The 18,149-nt window shown below is 36.2% G+C and overlaps 1 protein-coding gene across 17 annotated transcripts in view; it reads right to left on the reverse strand.

Annotated features, from left to right (window-relative positions):
* Positions 1-18,149, reverse strand: part of DLG2 (discs large MAGUK scaffold protein 2) — a 2,057,646-nt gene that overhangs the window by 560,658 nt on the left and 1,478,839 nt on the right. For all 17 annotated transcript variants that reach the window (XM_053202597.1, XM_027039894.2, XM_053202582.1 and 14 more), the window contains one exon: positions 11,222-11,346. In XM_053202597.1, coding sequence (XP_053058572.1) covers positions 11,222-11,346 — 125 coding nt within the window. The remainder of the gene's footprint in view (positions 1-11,221; positions 11,347-18,149) is intronic.

Consider the following 18,149-nt stretch of genomic DNA (forward strand, 5'->3'; position numbering starts at 1 on the left):
GGAGTTTGAGTCTAGATCTACAAACAGTGCCAGAAATTGCTTTCTATAAACAAAGCAGGGACTAGAATTACATCAGAATATTTAGAGCCTCATGGAGCTAGTCTTAAGGGATGTGAACCATCACATCTATGTTTTAACAATCCTATTGTTCCTTTGCCAGGATCAATAAGGTTTTTTCTTCCAAAAGTATATTTGGATAACTGAACTTTATAAAACTCAGTCTAAATTAATCCTCCTAAATTTTAAAGCACTTAGTGATTTGTTTGTGGCTTCTGAAAATAAAACCTTTATTTGTCACATAATTTTTCGGAAGTGTTGATGTTTTAGCAGCTGGCACAGAAGGTCAAATATCGGTTAGTTTTGTTAGGAAATGGAAACATGGTGTGATATTTGCCTATTTTAGAGATTACTTTGACCATACAGGCATGGAGCCCAAACCACAGGTACTCTCTCTTTGGTGAAGAGATTATTTCCTAAAAGAACTTTCCTAAATCATGGAACCTCAAATGAATTATTTCTGTATCTTGATAGCAATGTGAAGAAGTCGTGAGCTTGCTAAAACTAGAAGAAAAAAACTTCATATTTGTAAATAATAGATATTTTATGCTAGAAAATAAGGACTGGATATTTTAAGTAAAAGCTTTATTGAGATATAATCCCCATATTTTAAAATATGGCTTTTTAAAGTGTACAATTCACTGATTTTTAGTATAATCATATAGTCGTACAATTATTAGCACTATCTAATTTTAAAACATTTTCATCATGCCCCAAAAATCCCATATCAGCCCCTGGCAATCATTAATCTACTTTCTACCTATATCAATTTCTCTATTCTCTACACTTCATAGAAATAAAAAGTGTCCAATATGTGGCCTTTGGTATCAGGCTTCCTTCACACAGAATACTGTTTTCAAGTTTCATCTATGATATGGTATGTAACAGTACTTTATTCCTTATCATGGCAGAATAATATCCCTTGCATGGGTATACCAAACTTATTTCTCTATCATTTAGTACTAGATATTTCAGTTGTTTATACTTTACGAATATTATAAAAAAGGTTTTTGTGTGGACATAAATTTCAATTCTTTTCAGATATATACTTAGGAGTAGAATTGCCATTCATGTGGTAACTGTTAGCTTTTGAGGAACTGACAGACTATTTTCCAAAGTGGCTGTACCATTTTGCCTTCTTACCCACAGTGCATGGGGGTTCTGATTTCTCTGTATCCTGGCTAACATGTGTTATTATCTATCTTTTTGGATTATAGCCATTCTACTGGGTGTAAAGTGGTATCTCACTGTAGTTCTGATTTGCAGTTCCCTAATGAATGTTTCACATCTTTTTATGTGCTCATTTGCCATTTGTATATCTTCTTTAAAGAAATAATCTGTTCAAATTTATGGTAGGCAGAATAATCCCTCCCCATTCCCCATAAAAAAGTTCAAGACCTAATATCTTAACTGGGAATGCATTGTTATAGATCAAAGAAACTTACAGATTTGATTCAGTTAAGGATCTTAAGACAGGGAGATTATGTTGGATTATCTGGGTGAATCGAATGTGATCACAAGAGTTCTTATACAAAGGAGGCAGTAGTGTTAGACAAGAGATATATGATGACAAAAGCAAAGACTGGACTGATGCTCTTGGAAGATGGAGGAACGTGTTAAGAGCCATGGACCTTAAAAAGGTGGGAAAAGACAAGAAAATGTATTCTCCCAATTATCCTCTGGAGCTTCCCTGCAACACCTTGAGTTTATTTCAGTGAGTCTGATTTTGGATATCTGACCTCCAGCACTGTAATATAGTAAATTTGCGTTATTTTAAGATACTAAGTTTATGATAATGTTAGAGCAGAAATAGGAGGGGGTACCTGGGTGGCTCAGTGGGTTAAGCATCTGACTTTGGCTCACGTCATGATCTTGCAGTCAGTGAGTTTGAGCCCCACATCGGGCTCTGTGCTGACAGCTCAGAGTCTGAAGCCTGCTTCAGATTCTGTCTCCTCTCCCTGCCCCTCCTCCACTCATGCTCTGTCTCTCTCTCTCAAAAATAAATAAACATTAAAAAAAAAGGAATGGGAAACTAACACAAAATTCTTTACTGATTTTTTAATTAGGTTATTTGTCTATTGTTGACATAAAATTTCTTCATATATTCTGGATACAAATCCCTTATCAAATGTACTACTACAAATATTTTTCTCATTCTATGGGTTTTTTGATGATGTTCTTTGAAGCACAAAAGTTTTTAATATTGATGAAATCCAATTTATCTGTTTTTTTTTAAGTTGCTTTTGTTATCATATTAAGAAACCACTGCCTAATTCAAGGTCACCCATTAATACTTACTCTTGTGATCCACATAGTGTTAATTTTTATGTGTGGTATAAGGTAGGGGTCCAACTTAATTCTTTTGCTTGTGGATAGCTAGAAGACTTGGCACAATTTGTTTTAAAAAAAAAGTGGGGGAGGTATGTTTACCATAAAACCATTTCATTTAGCCAATTGAAGGATTTCTCTTATTAGATTACATAACAGTTGACCAAAACAGGAAAATTGTTGGAGATGCTGTTCCAGCTATGAAAGACTATATATGGGTACCTGGTGTTCAACCAATTATGTAGCTAAAATTATTCTTGCTTAGAAATGTTCCTGTGTAGTTCTAAATTGTTGGGGACTTGTCATTACCAGTCACCATGGAACCATTTGCTAGGTGATTTTTTTTTTTTTATTGTCTAAGCAGGTTGTCAAAACACATTCAGGGCTGATAATATTGATAAAGTCAAAGGACACAGGGATGTTGCATCTCACACCTATTTATTCCTACAGGAAGATATGAAAGGAAATAATCCATAAAAATGAGTCCACTGAGGTCTTCTTCCCCCCATATTTCTTTCTAAGGAGGGTGCTGGTGTCATTTGGACTAAATAATGATGCTTTTCTTCTGATGAAGATGTTCAGGGTAACAGTTGGATTTATGTCCCGCTTTACCCCCAAAGCAATAATGAAAGAAGAGTTTATATAGTTTTGAAGACACTGAGAATCTTTGTCTTTGAAAAATGTAGCTTTGTCATAGTCATTGCATGCAATAATCAATTGGGTTATGTGGTGGTGGGAATTGATGGTGGACTTGCATGAGGTCTTAATCTGCAATCATCCAAAATCTTGAAAGTTCACTGGTACTCTAAAAATTTAGCAATCTCTTATGCAGTTTTACTCACTGGAAGTCTTCTATTTCCTTAATCTAAAAGTGGGTCTTGGGTGTAATTATGCTTGGAGGTTGCTCTCTTTCTTTTGCTTGGTGTTTTTCAATTGCACAGAAATTAAGTTTAGCTTTGTCTTTTTCACTTACAGGGTTATATGTTGTCCTCAGCTCCTGGTGATCACCATTTTTTTTTCTTTTTCTTTTTTTTTCCTTCCCTTTGCTCCTTTCTTCCCTTTCCTCTCTCTTTCTCATTTGCTTATTTTAAAATCACCAGTGAGTTAATGGATATGAATTAATGAAAAAAATCAGAGAGTAAATTACCAAATGACAGCCAAAAGGACAATGCTGTAGTTTATACACAGGAGTCGTATTCTTGAAACACTGATCCTCAACCTCTGAACTTTGGTCAATATAGTCAAACCTCAATGTGATCAATATTATTCTTTCTTGAAATCAGCACGTATGTTGTCTTGGATTTTATAAAGACAAAGCCAACCTTAGCAAAAAACAGACATGGAAGGAACAAATGAAGAAATGATTTAAAGAAAACTTTTTTTTTTTTCATCTTGTCTGGGAATAGGAATTATTGTGCTAAGGGCTGAGAGATTAAATTGTGTCACTTGTCAGGAAACTGGCAAGCAGCCATCCTTTCTGCCTGCTACTACATGCTGCTTTTGTGCTGTAGATGGGTTTAATAAATGCACTGTTGTGTAAAATGTCATTGCTGCATCGCCAAACGGTGGCTGTCATGTGATAGTTCTTCCCTAGGATGACAGATCAATATTGGTCTGCAGCAATCCAGGGACTTGAAGCCACACAAAGGGCATATTTATGGTTCAGAAACAAAAGTAGAAATAAAAATCATTCTCCAAAGCATGGAGATATATTTATTTTTCTCTGGAAAAAAACTTAATGTTCTTTCTAAAATATTCTTACTTTAAAGATAAGTAATGTTATCCAATTTGAATCACTACTTCTAGAAGGAAAAATACAAATGACTAATAACATTTTTGAAAAGTTCAATCTTACTGTTAACTGTCAAATAAGGGCAAAGTAAAGCAAGCAAATATACCATTGTTTGCCTTGGCAAACAGCCCAGAATTATATATGTGTAAGCGCATACAATACCAACAACATATCATAAAATAGGCCTTCTTCAACGTTGCTGGTAGAAGTAAAATTTAGTACAATCTCTCTGGAAAGAAATTTAGCAATATGTGTCAAAATTCTTTAAAATGCTCATAAGTTTTTGGTCCTGAAATTCTACTAGAAATACATCCTAAGGAAAGTATAAAAAACGAGGTCAACAATGTCTTCTAAAAGATTTCCAGTTGTTTAAAATGCTGAGAAACTGAAAATCAATTCTTAATAATGTGTATGGTAAATATATTATTAAATAGAAATTAAAATATTTGTAAAGGTTTTTAAAAATTATCTAGGGAGAGGTTTATGAAAGAAGGTTATGTGAAGTTAAATGCTAAATATATAGAGCATGATCTGAACAAAATTAAAAAAAACACACAAAAAAACCCCCAGAAATAAATGTATAAAACATGTTAACAGTAATTGACTTTGTGTTGTGTAAAAGTGAGTGTGCTGTTTTAATTTTTGTCTACTCTTCTGCATTTTATACATATTCCACAAAGGACAGCTATCTTATCCATAAACACATATACACTATAAGTTATATTTAAAAAGAAATTGCATGGGGAAAAGATCATTGTCCACAGAAATTAATCTAAACCACTACGTGCTCTCTTGCATTGCCTCTTAGCTCTCATTCCCCATTTTCCCCATAGCTCTGACTCTCTCCCTCTCACTCCAGCTCAGAGGCACATCTCCAGCCATCAGAGGAAACAGATTTCTGCTGTCTCTTCCCTTGGGGGACTGGTTTCTTCCCCATTTCTGATCTCCATTCATCCCTTGTTTGTCATTGTGCCTTTTGCCTCTTGCCTCCAGGGGTGGGAAGAGCCTGAGGCAAGCTATGAGGCCTGATCAGTGTTTCTGGAGTTCAGAGTGGGGTCGTGCTGGCAGAGGCCTGCCATGGGCAAGCCACTCTGCAAATTGCCACAAGGGAATTTCAGAGTCCAGAATTCCATAGCATTCCTATCAGTTTTCTATGCTGTGTAATAAATTACCACAACTTTTGAAGTTGAAAACAACATACATTTATTATCTCAGGCTCCAGTGGGTCAGGAGTCTGAGTACAGCTTAGTGAAGTCATTGGCTCTGGGTCCCCCAAGGTTGCAGTCAAGGTGTCAAGGTCTGCTTTGTTTATTTTGTCATCTGGATGTCATCCCTTTCAGGACCATGGGGTTCTCTTCCAGGCTCATGTATCTATTGTCAGAATTCAGCCATATTCCTGAAATCGTCCCTTTTGCTAGCTATAGGCCGGGGACCACTCTCAACTCCTATCAGCTGCCCTCAGTTACTTGCCACATGACCTCTTCCAAAGATCCTCTTACAACATGGAATTTTCTTTGTCCAGGTGGCAGTATAGTCTCTTGGCTTTTAAAGTACTCATATAATGAGGTCAGGCAGACATGATATAATCTCTCTTTTGATTACTTCAAAGTCAACTGATTAGGGGCCTCAATTACATTTGTGAAATCTCTTCTGTCACATACAGCAGTATTATCATGGAAGTGAAATCCCATCATACTCACAGATTCTGCCCACACTCAAGGGGAAGCGACTACATAGGATGCGGGTCACTGGGAGTTATTTTAGACTTCTACCAAGTGTTCCTTCCTGGATGTCACAGACTTATGGCTCAAGTTCAGGATGCTGTTAAATGGCTGGCTCGGCAGAACGAGCTGTGTTGAGGACCTTGAATTTTACATGATTCCTTCATATTCAATGTTTCATTTAATCCTTACCACAGCTTCCTGAGATCTATGTTCCTATCTCCAATTTATCAGTAAGGGAACTGGAGCCCAGAGAGCTTAAAAAGATTCCCACGGTCACACAGCTAGAAAGGCAGAACTTGAAACCCAGGTCCTCCAACTCCAAATAGTATGTTCTTTCTCCTACATCTCTCTTCTGGGGTAACCCCTGAGACCTGAGCTCAAATTTGGAGTCTAATCTCACGAGGCAGAGAATCACCTCTTATTTCATCTGTGTCTCAAGCCTGCACACTCACTTCATATTGAGTGTGACTGAGCTCATGCAGGAAGATTTTGTAACCATGAACCTAGAATTCCTAGAATGATGTATATGTTAGTGTTCCATTGCTCCTTAGATGATTACCAAAAATTTAACAGCATAAAACAACATGCATTTATTAGCTCACTCTTTTCATAGATCAAAAGTCTGGTGCAGTGTGGCTGGAATGCTCAGGTTCTCACAGGCTGAAATCCAGATATCAGCCCACCAACAGTCTCATCTGGGGACTTAGGGACTTTTTCCAAGCTCACATGGTCGTTGTAGGACTCCGTTCCTTGCAAGTGTGGGACGGAAGTCCCTGCTTCCTTGTTGGCTGTCCACTTGAAGACCCTCTGCTTCTAGAGGCCACTCACATTCTTTCTCACATGGCCTCCTCCCTCTGTCTTCCAACCGGCAACAGTCTCAAGTACTTCACCCATTTTGAATCTCTGACTTTTGCCAATGGTCAGAGAAAGTTCTCCACTTTTAAAACTCATGATTAGATCAGGCTCACTTGAATAGTCTCCCTATATTAAGGTCAGCTGTGCCATATAACATAACATAATGACAGGAGTGATATGATAGTCACAGGCTCTATGGATTATGGTGTGGAATGCTGAGGAGTGGCATTTTCAGAACGTTACCTCCTACAGTGTATCTTTAAGTGTCTCCCCTTTCCCCTGAGAATAACTTAGAATGTAAAGCCATGGACATTGGAGCCAGACTTCCTGGGTTCAAATTCTGGCTCCAACATTTCCTAGTCATGCAATATTGTGCAAGTTACTCAATCTCTCAGTTCTTTGATTTAATTCTCTGAAAAATGGAGGTAATAAAAGTGTGGGTTTCAATGAGTTGTTGTACACTTTAAATGAGTTAATGTGCCAGAAGAGTACTTAGCACACTGAAGCACTATGTGGGTCTTTGCTATTATTATTGTTGATATGATTATAATATATCCACTAATGTAGAATCTAGATTTCTACCCTTCGAGGAGCAGACCCATTACTGCACTTTTCTCTATGCCACCTTCTCTATAAGTTTTAGTGTTATTTGTTAAAAATATAATTCATAATATGGAAAAACACACTTAAAAATAGTGTTTAACTCACATGAAAGAACAAAGATTTTTCAAATAAAAGATAACCACGTTTAGTTTGTAAACTTATTTTTTAAGTGAGGGAAACATAGCAGATTCAGTTGACTATATTATAAACTCAAGAACAGAAACATAGAAACTTTTTTGGTACCATACCTGTTTCTAAATGGGCTCTAATTCCATGTAATAACTAGGAACAAAAGGAGTACAAGCAGACGGGAATAGGAAGTTTAGGGAAAGATGTGGAAGCTGAAAAGAGACTGAAAGAAATATAGAAGGAATGAGATGAAAGGTAATAGAAAACCAATGAGAAAGAGAAAAAAACAGGCAAGAGCAGAGGAAAGACCACTGAGAGATAGAGAGGGCAGGTAAGGAAAAGGAGAAGACACTGATAAAATTTATTGGGCATCTAATATATGTCTGATTTAGCTAGGGACATAGGTTTTCTCACTGAATCCACAGAACAACTCAATGGAGTCAGTATTATTGTCATCATTTTACAGAAAAGAAAACAGTGACTGAAAGAGTCTAATTTTCCAAGACCAATTATGTTAGTATACAGATTAGAACCTACATCTTCCCAGAGCTCATTGTAACATGTTGCTCTCTTGTCCAAAGGAATAATGGTGAGATTGAAAGTATTCATCACAGCTTGTTGGTCCATCTCTGAACAGTGTGCCTGTTAGGTGGGCTTGGGTGTTACTATCCCTTAACACTACCTTATGGTGTTAATTACTTGAGTCCAAACATTTGGATTCTATTTAAAGTAGAGCTTCCAAAGATTTATACCTCAGGATAAGTCATCCTACTGAGCCTCAGTTTCCTCTGTAAAATAAAGGCTTTGATATAAATAGATTGCCAAATTCTAAAAATCTACACTTAATGTCATGCTGCCAGGTTTCAATCAATTATTCTTGATCTCTTAGATGTCTCCCGGCCATTCCAGTTCAGGGCAGGAAGCAGTAAGGGGGGAAACAATCTCCGTAGGAGTAGCAAGGATTTATCGAAGTGAAATAGAGATCCAATCAATAGCTGTCTTCACATAGCAAAAGGCTGCAATGTGGATTGGAGAGTAGGTATTTTTAGTTGCTCAAGTTAGGACCACTATTCAGTTACCACTACACAACCTTAAGAAGCAGTATTTACATATGCAGTCATAGGCTGTAGCCCTGGCTCCAGGAAGCCAGAACAAGACCCATGGGTAGAGGACAGAATAAAAAAAAATGTGACTCAATAGAAAAATAACAAACTTTGTAATGTTTAGAGTTTCCCCTTAACATGGTGAAAAATTTTGCCTTTAGGAGTTTTTATGAAGGAACCACATGAGGTAGAAGATTCTACTCTTGAATTAGAACTTAAGAGAGTACATAAGTGATATTCAGGATTAATTTTTGGATGTATTCAAAGCTAGCTTGATGATCATCCGAGTTGTGAAGACTTAATTTCATGAGTTGACATTATGGCCAAATAATGGTATCTACCTCATATGGCTGCTGCAAGTATAAAGATGACTGCATATATTCTATTCCTTCCTTCCTTCCTTCCTTCCTTCCTTCCTTCCTTCCTTCCTTCCTTCCTTCCTTCCTTCCTTCCTTCCTTTTTCTTTCTTTCTTTCTCTTTCTTTCTTTCTTTCTTTCTCCTTTCCTTCTTTCTTTCATCTATCTATCTTTTGATCTATCATCTATTTATCTAAGCACAATTCCCCACACATAATAAAATCTCAACAAATTTTAGCTAGCATTATGATTATTCTATTTACAATTATTCAATGCTGCTTCTAGCAGAATTTCCTTTTACCCCTGCAGGCATGAGATTGTTCCCTATATTTGCAGTCAATCAGTGGTAGCACGGTCACTTTTCATTCCTAACAGTGGGGATAGGCACTCAACATAAAGTCTATTGTATCCCAAACCTTAGAGTCAGAATTTGGCTAAGAGATGGAAATTCCCCTATTTCTAGGCAAAGTAGTATGAGATAATGATTGTGGGCTATCAATTTCAGAACCATCTTCCAACAACTCTGTTCTTAAACTTTGAAAATGGCACTTCACCAGCATCCAGTATTAGCAAACCCAGTCCCCACTATGACTCATGAGAATTACACAGTATCTATTTCAAATTGTTCACTCTGTAGCATGGATATTTCTGTACTCTGAAATTAATCTCATCAATTCAGCCTGAAAATTCTATTGTCAAAAAGCATGTGTTTCCTGTGGGAGTGTCACTCATGTTTTTTGGTCTTGAAAGGAGATGCAGATGCACCTGAAAAAAAAAAAAGCCTGTGATTCTCTTCCACAAGCTGTCGTAAGTAATCACTGCATTGAAACAAGTGGATAGGGAACAGAGTGTCCTTGGCTGCTTTATAAGAAAAATAGTAAACTAGCTTACTTATGTTTAATGAAAAAAAACAGACAAGGAAAGGCTACATGGCTTACATGTATGATACTTAGGTCACAGTCCTCATTGTGGCCCCATGCAAGCTAAAGTCATTCTTTTTTTTTTTTAATTTTTTTCAACATTTATTTATTTTTGAGAGAAAGAGACAGAGTGGGAGTGGGAAAGGAGCAGAAAGAGAGGGAGGCACAGAATCCGAAGCAGGATCCAGGCTCTGAGCTGTCAGCACAGAGCCCAATGTGGGGTTTGAACTCACAAACCATGAGATCATGACCTGAACCAAAGTCAGACACTTAACTGACTGAGCCACCCAGGTGCCCCATAAGCTAAAGTCGTTCTTACCTATAAGACTTTGCTTGTGCTACCTTCTCTCCCCCTACTCATTAGTTTAACTTCTTTTTCCATCTCCTTTAATGAATTCATTAATTCAAAAACTCACTCATTCATTCAGCAAGAATTTGTTGGTTCACTTCTATATGTAACTTCTTGGCCTGAGGGGATTCACAGTCTAGTAGAAGCATGAAATTAACACTGGGATATGTTTTTCTCCCCAGGGAAATCTCTTTTAATTGTTCCAATCTACAATGCCTGTTAGCTAGTGCTTTGATCTCTGATAGAATTTTATATTATTTACTGATTGTCCTGTGTGCCTCTTAGTTGCCCAAATAATCTTCGGTTCTTTAAAGAGCAAGGGTCCTGATTCAAACAGCTATTAGTCTATCCTGTGCATTATGTGACTCCACTCCATCTGCCTACTCAAGCTCACCTTGTGGTCCTCATCCAGTCAACCTCATCCAGTTGGTTTCTCTCTTGGTTGGGATAACTTGTTCTTTCTCCTTCTACGTTCTAATTCAGATTTGTGGGGTTACTGAAATCTTAATTATTTTTAGACCCAGAATAGAATCTTCCTATGGAATAGTTTTTAGATTCTCTGTTCAAACTCCTACAGAAAGGCCTTATAAATGGACTAAAAAAAATAAATCTATGAATACATACAGTGTCTATACCATTGCCCTATCTGTTAATACTACTTACAGTATATTGTTTTCTATACATTTTATTATTTGCTCATCAGCTCTGAGTATTCTTCCTTCCAACTAGACTGAAGGCCCCATGGAACAAAAGATTTATCTGCATACCCTCCTCATGGTGCCACACTGAATGTTGAATGTAGTGCCCTTCAACAAACACAAATTAAATACTACTTGGAATTTAGTAAGTAATAAGAAATCTGCAAAGTCATTACAGAAAGCTTGCTGTGACAGCTGTGTCTTTCAAGTACAGCCTTGTAAAATTATTATTCTGCAAAGGTATAAATGTGTCTCATTGATGTGGCAGATTTACTTTCCAAATAATTCTAACGTTTCAGAGCTTTACCTGAGTCTGCCATCCTCTGCTGCAGCACCACCCGGTATAATCTTCGTAATAAATATGCCAGGGTCATCTCCAATGTGGGGATTATCTGTCCCTCCAGCAATACTGAATCCCAGGCCAGAATTCCCCTGGAGAAACAATAAGTAGACATTAAATGATATGGCTGTCACCTAAACCTAGTTCCCCTTGCATCCTGTGTTATCATCTTACTACTCAAATGGAAATCAGGTGATAACAGTCTTCTATGAAAAGCTATAAAGTGCACTGTCAGCAGACAAAGGAAGGTCAGGAAAAACACTCAAGTTTGTCTCTGCATTGCAAGAGGTCTAAGGGGTCTTATATTTTTGTTTCTACAAAGGACCTCATATTTTCACTTTTAAGAAATGTTTCTGTTACATAGCAATTAAAATGATCATTAAGCAGTAGGAAATACAAGCTTACAAATTGTGTTATATGCAAAATTGCAAAAACATTAGTGTCAGTTGTAAAAATTATACATACATATGGAAAAGAATGGAAGGAAACCAGTTACATGAAAATTGATTTGGTAGAGTAGTGAATTTGGCTGTTTTAATTTTGTTATTTCCAGCACCGTTATGCATCAAATAAATGTGTTCCTATGTAACAGGAAATGTTGACTTCAGAAGGCAGGTCTCTCTTCTACAGTTATAATAAATGTGAGATACTTTCCAGTAATAAACAGGTTTTAATTTGCAATAGACATAGGCAAGGAATGCATTACTACTGCAGAATATAAATTTGATAATTTATATTCTAATAAAGCTTTCATACTTACTCATGCAGATTATAGCAATTGACATCCAATATACATGTAACTTTCTAAAATCTGTATGTAAGACGTAATTAAAAGTCTTCCCCAAATTCACAAACCATCTTACTTATTTATTATTTTTAATAATTTTTTAATCTCCATCTCCCTGGCTACATTATGTTTTAATATTATGTTTTCACATTATATTTTAAGCCATATTCATATACGTAGGTAGTGTTTATAATTATCCATTTTATATGGCTAAATATTTCATCAAGGTCATATATTAGCATGTATTTAACCAGTCCTCTGTCACTGGATATTTAATTTCTCTACAACCGATACAGCTTCCTAAAGTTACTATTACTTGATTAATTTCTGCTCTTGGATAAAAAATGATGAGGACTAAGAATTTAGTAGTTATCCAGAAAAATTAATTAGGACATTCAATTAGTCAGAAAAGTTCAATGTCAAGATAAGATCAGCTGTAACCTGACTGTTATATCACTGCAAATGTCAAGGTAATGTTTAGCAATTTTTATTGACTTAAATAATAAAAATTCCAGAAGGTTGTTTACACAATTGTACATTTATGTTGAAAGGCAGAAATTAATAATTCAACCATAACAACTGAAATCCCATGTCTTTATACTTCTGGCAGTTCTCTAATTCTGGTTTTCTTCAAAAAAATCCAAATCTCATTTAACAGAGATATTACTCAGTAGCAGTCATGTGGTCATAAATTTACTTAATATTCTTTAAACACCAGCTCTGTGTCTGGCATTGGACTAAGTCCTGGGACTATAGCAGTGAACATCTCAGTTTATGAGGCACACGAAGCATAAGTTCAGGGTGTAGAAGTGGCTAACAAAAGAACAAAACACAGGAATTTTCCCTGAAGGTGAAGAGCAGTTAGCAACTTTTGAAGGGGTCAGAATGGGAACTGGGGATGAGGACAGAAGGTTCCAGACAAAGGAAGAACATATGTAAAATCTCTGAGGTGAGAAATGGTACACTAGTTCCAAGACACAGACAAGAATTCTCAAATGAAGATAGCAAAATGAACCGGATGAGGCTAAGTATTTACCATGAATGCAAGTGACTCTATTCTTGATTTTAGGTACCTATTGATGCCAGATGAGTCTATCAGTTTTGTTAGAGTACATATTATGTGACTTTAAGGCTACAGGGAAACTAAGGCTGCAGGGAAAAAACCAGAAGATTTCTCCCTTCATGGAATTTAAGGAAGAACAGAAAAGGCAGTGATAAGCTGGCATCTGGTAATCAATACATTTTCACTGCAATGTCAACTACATTGTCATGTATATGGTTACCAGGACAGCATTTAGATGACTTATGAGGCAGTTTCTCTAAGATCTTGGGGTTTGGGAAGAAAAGAAAGGGAGATGAGTATCTTCGTTGCAATGTGGGTCTAGTTCCAAGAACATCAGTTGGGGTGTATTGGTTTTACAAGAGTTGGCACCTCAGAGATAATTTCTTGAGTAAGGGGATAGGGAAAGAGGCAAGCACAGACTTGGAGGTACTCAAATGCTTACTCCTGAGAGTATACATATTTTTGGAGAGGGCATTCAAAACTTTGCCATTTGAGAAAAAATATTCACTATCTGGCTCTTAACCCAATCTTCTTTATTTCTAGCTTTACACTTTTACCGCCAGGAATGCTGAACTGAGCTGCAGGCTCTTTCCTGCAGAGTCCACACTATGACTTGTCTCCTGACCTTTACTCATGCTGTTTTCTCTACCAGAAATTTTCTATCTCCCTGGCCCAATTCTTTCCATTATCTAAGATAAGGCTCACATGCACCCCAATGTTTATAGTAGCACTATCAACCTTAGCCAAATGATGGAAAGAGCCCAAATGTCCATCGACTGGATAAAGAAGATGTGGTATATACATAAAATGCAATACTATTTGGTGATCAAAAAGAATGAAATCTTGCCATTTGCAACAATGTGGATAAAACTAGAATGTATATGCTAAGCAAAATAAGTCAATCAGAGAAAGACAAATATCATAAGATTTCACTCATATGTAGAATTTAAGAAACACATCAGATGAAAAGGAAAAGATAAGACTGAGAACGCAAGTGCATAGAAAATATTAAACGGTCATCCCAAATCCACGTCTCTGGGTAATTTAGTACTCTTGAGTTTTCTGTGCTTATCTACACCATGCATTATGTTATTTTGATGTTATATACTTATGAGTCTATCCTTTTTTCAAACTAAGCTTGTAGAAGACAGGAACTGTGTAGCATTCATCTTTGTTTTTTGGTTCTTTCTCTGGCACATAGTATTATTCAATAAATAATTGATGAATGAATCAACAAATAAACTTACTGAGCATATTCAAGAGTTAAAGCAAAGACTCAGAAAAGACGGTGAAAGTCCACACTGTGTTAAGAAATACAATATAGAAGTATAAGCCATTTTATTCCATGTAGCTACAAGAATAAAAATGGAAACTCAGGTATTCAAATTGTGGCTTAGCTGAAGGACAAATGATGAGACAAAACTGTCCAAACTTTGTCAAAACCGAGCAGGGGATAAAAAATAAAATTATTTATTTTATTGGAAGGGAGGTAGGGGCCTTCTCCTACAGAGCAGCTGCTTAGTCACTGACCATGAGGGACCTGAGCATCTTCTGAGAGGTTAAACTGAATGACTTTAAAGGATTCTTCTGGATCTTTGGCTAGATTTGTAGGAAAACTACTCTTGGCAACAAAGAAAAAGGAATACTTTAGAGGTGAAAGTTGATCACTGTTGCATTTTTAAAACTTCCATTATTAATCAATAGATCTTTGAAGTAATAGCTATGATGACAATCTAGAAACATTTAACTACTGTTTTTGGAATTGACTCTAATATGGAGAATATGGTGGCTTTGGCATCTATTAATATACATTTTCCTGCCCTCAAATCTACTTTGAGGAAAAGAATGGGTCAGGGAATCCACCATGAAAAGAGGTAGGCAGAGGCAGAGTATAACTGGACCTGTGTACCCAGTCTCAAGGATTTCCAAAAGCAAATTTTGTGTTTCAGTTAAAACCAGTCTGCCAGCTGGGACTGGCCAGTCCCCTTGGTTTTTTAGAGGATGTTCATCTGAATTCAGCTAAGGAAATTATTTAAAGTGTTTTCCATCTCCCCTTATTGTTCTCTCTCAGCCGTCCTTTTCAGGCCTTTGCCACCAGCCAGCATTGAGTGGAGAGAGGGACAGATAAAAAGCAGCAGTGAAATTACTGCCTGCTGTTCTCCATGGCTGAATCACTCCAGCCCCCTGATAATCATCACAGAGACAGCCAGCTGCAGGGGCAGACCCCAGAACCTCTCTTTTCTGAGCAGCAATCTCTCCATGTGAACAGGCAGACCCCTGGCTGACATCCTTAGATCCTGAGAATTGTGGCTAATTAACCGAGTGTTGATACTTGACCCAGTCAATGGCAACCGTGATGTGCCATGCTGGTGAGGGCAGTCCCTGTATAGGACTCTGGGTGGGCTGCTGTTCCCTTTCAATTGGACAGATTCCATGATTGATGAATGTGGTTGGCACAAACCTTTCTTTCTCCTGGTTCCCAAACCTCCACATTTGTTGACTCTCCCCCAAGAGCACAAGCCCATTGCCTAGCCAAATGGCACTTCCTCCATCATGTACTATACTCCATCTCCTCTCAGAAAAAGAATCAACAAAGAGGAAAGACACTTTATCAATTAACTGATGGTTGCAAATATAAATACTATACCCTTAGAAAAGCTCTTCTTTCATTTGAAGTTATTCTTTACATGAAAATTACTCCCAAAATGGGGTTACAAAAAAGAGAAAAATAAAATTATATCGTAATCATATGCATTTACAGAATGTTCTATTTACGAAGAATTACTTTGATTTTTTAGAAGTTCCTACTTTACAGTATTGTGCGATCTGGTAATTCAATTCTAGGCATTCATCCTAAAGGAATAATCAGAGATGTGTGCAAAGATTTGTATTCAAAGCTTCATGACAGTATTATGTTTTTAATGTTAAAAACAAAACAAAACAAAGAACAACTCACAACTGGAAACAAACATCCAAACAATAGAGAAATGGTTAAAAATACTGGGGTATATGTATCTGAATGTAGGACTATTTTGGAGCCATTAAAATTGTGATAATGAAAACAGGAAATGCTCAGTATATAAATGTGAGAGGAAACAAAACGTTTATGGAATTTTAATTATACTATGATCACCACTGAAAATATTCAAAGAAAATGACTTGTTTTTAACAAGAAATTAATTACTAATTAGCAATAGTAAAAGTACTTAATAATTCAAACTACCTAAGAAGGAGACTTTAAAAAAATTATAAACTCCTAATAATATACAAAACTTACATAAATACTAAAAATTCCCTCAAAGGAACTGATATTTATTGCATATTTATTCGGTGCTACACACTGACCTAGGTGTTTTATAATCCCCCATTCAGTACATACCATTTCCCTCTTTTTATACATTAAAAAACAACAACAACAAAAAACAAACAAACAAATGAAAAACCCTGAGGCTAAGAAGAGTGAGATAACATTCTAAACACAGAAAACAAGTCAACAGTAGAATTCAGATTCAAGTCATATTTGTTAGGCTCCAAATCTGATTTTCTTTCCATTATATCACATTGCCTTTCCCGGGTTAAAAAAAAAAATTAATTTGATGGTAGGTAAGTAATAAAAAATGATAATAATAATAAACCATTTTCTAGATTTTTTAAAAAGTCTAAACCACTCTTCTTTTGGTAAAGATAATTTAGCTAAAAATTCTGAATGTGGGGAAAGGGATGCTTAGGTTGCAGTAGTCAAAATTGTGAGATAAATAAAAACTAGATAAAGACTCAAACTCTTTTAACTTTTATTTTCTATTTAATTTTTTAAATGTTTATTTTATTTTATATTTGAAATTTACTTTTTAATGTTTATTTTATTTTTGCACAGAGCACAAGTGGGGAAGGGGCAGAGAGAGAAGGAGACACAGAATCCAAAACAGGCTCTAGCTACTGCACTGTCTGCACAGACTCTGACTCAGGGCTCAAACTCACAAACTGTGAGATCATGACCTGAGCGGAAGTCAGATGCTTAACTGACAGAGCCACGCAGGTGCCCTGTAAAATTCTTTTAACCTTTAAAAACCATGTCCTGTGTTGAATAATACTGAAATTTTACATAATCTGTTACCAACTCCAAGAGTCCTGTACATCCCCTTCATTCTAGGAAGAATCTATATGTTCTTTTAACTCTCTGCCCAGAATCATCAATATCCAAGTCTATTTTCTGCACAGCTACTCCAGCAAAGACATTTGTTTATTTTTATTTAATATCAGTTATACAGCAAAATATATATATATATATATATATATATATATATATCTGTGTGTGTGTGTGTGTGTGTGTGTGTGTGTATATATATATATATATATATGTATTGTTTTTGGATATATAATCATACCTCAGCCTCTAATCTGCAAATTTCTGATATACATCTAGATTGAAAATTCCTAGTGCAAAAATTGACTAGTGATTAACATATAGAATAGTGAACAATATAAGTAGATGGAGCACAGATATAAAAAAGGCTAAAACAGACAATAGCAAATTAAAATAATCCTCAAGCTAGATACCAGAAGTAAAAATGTCACTTGATAGAAAGATACATGAGTTAGCAAATATCTTCTAAATTGTCCTGGATGATATTTTATTTTAGGCAGTAAATCTGAAATGGCACAAGGAATAAAAAGATGTCTTTTTCTCATAGACATTACTTGTTGAAAATCATTCAAAGTCTTTCTCATTTCCACAGGCCTATTCTTAGGGTATAAAGATATAAGTGTAATTCAGACATTTCTAACTATTGTTGCTTACAGTTAGCTACATAAAGATCTCCCACCAAAAAAAATCTTTTTAAACATGTCACCCAACAATCCATGTGTTTTTGAATATCATTCTTAGTCTAGGAATAAGAGATTCCTGTTTTCACTTACTTAAAACTTCTAGGAGTTGCATTTAGTATTTGCTGCCAAGGAGCTACCAGACGTCTGTGTTTGGGGACTGGTAACTGTAGGAAAGTGTTTTCAGGGGTTGGGGGACTATAGAGAGAAAGTGGTTTCAA

The sequence above is a fragment of the Acinonyx jubatus genome, chromosome D1, assembly GCF_027475565.1.
Source record: "Acinonyx jubatus isolate Ajub_Pintada_27869175 chromosome D1, VMU_Ajub_asm_v1.0, whole genome shotgun sequence".
NCBI lineage: Eukaryota > Metazoa > Chordata > Mammalia > Carnivora > Felidae > Acinonyx > Acinonyx jubatus.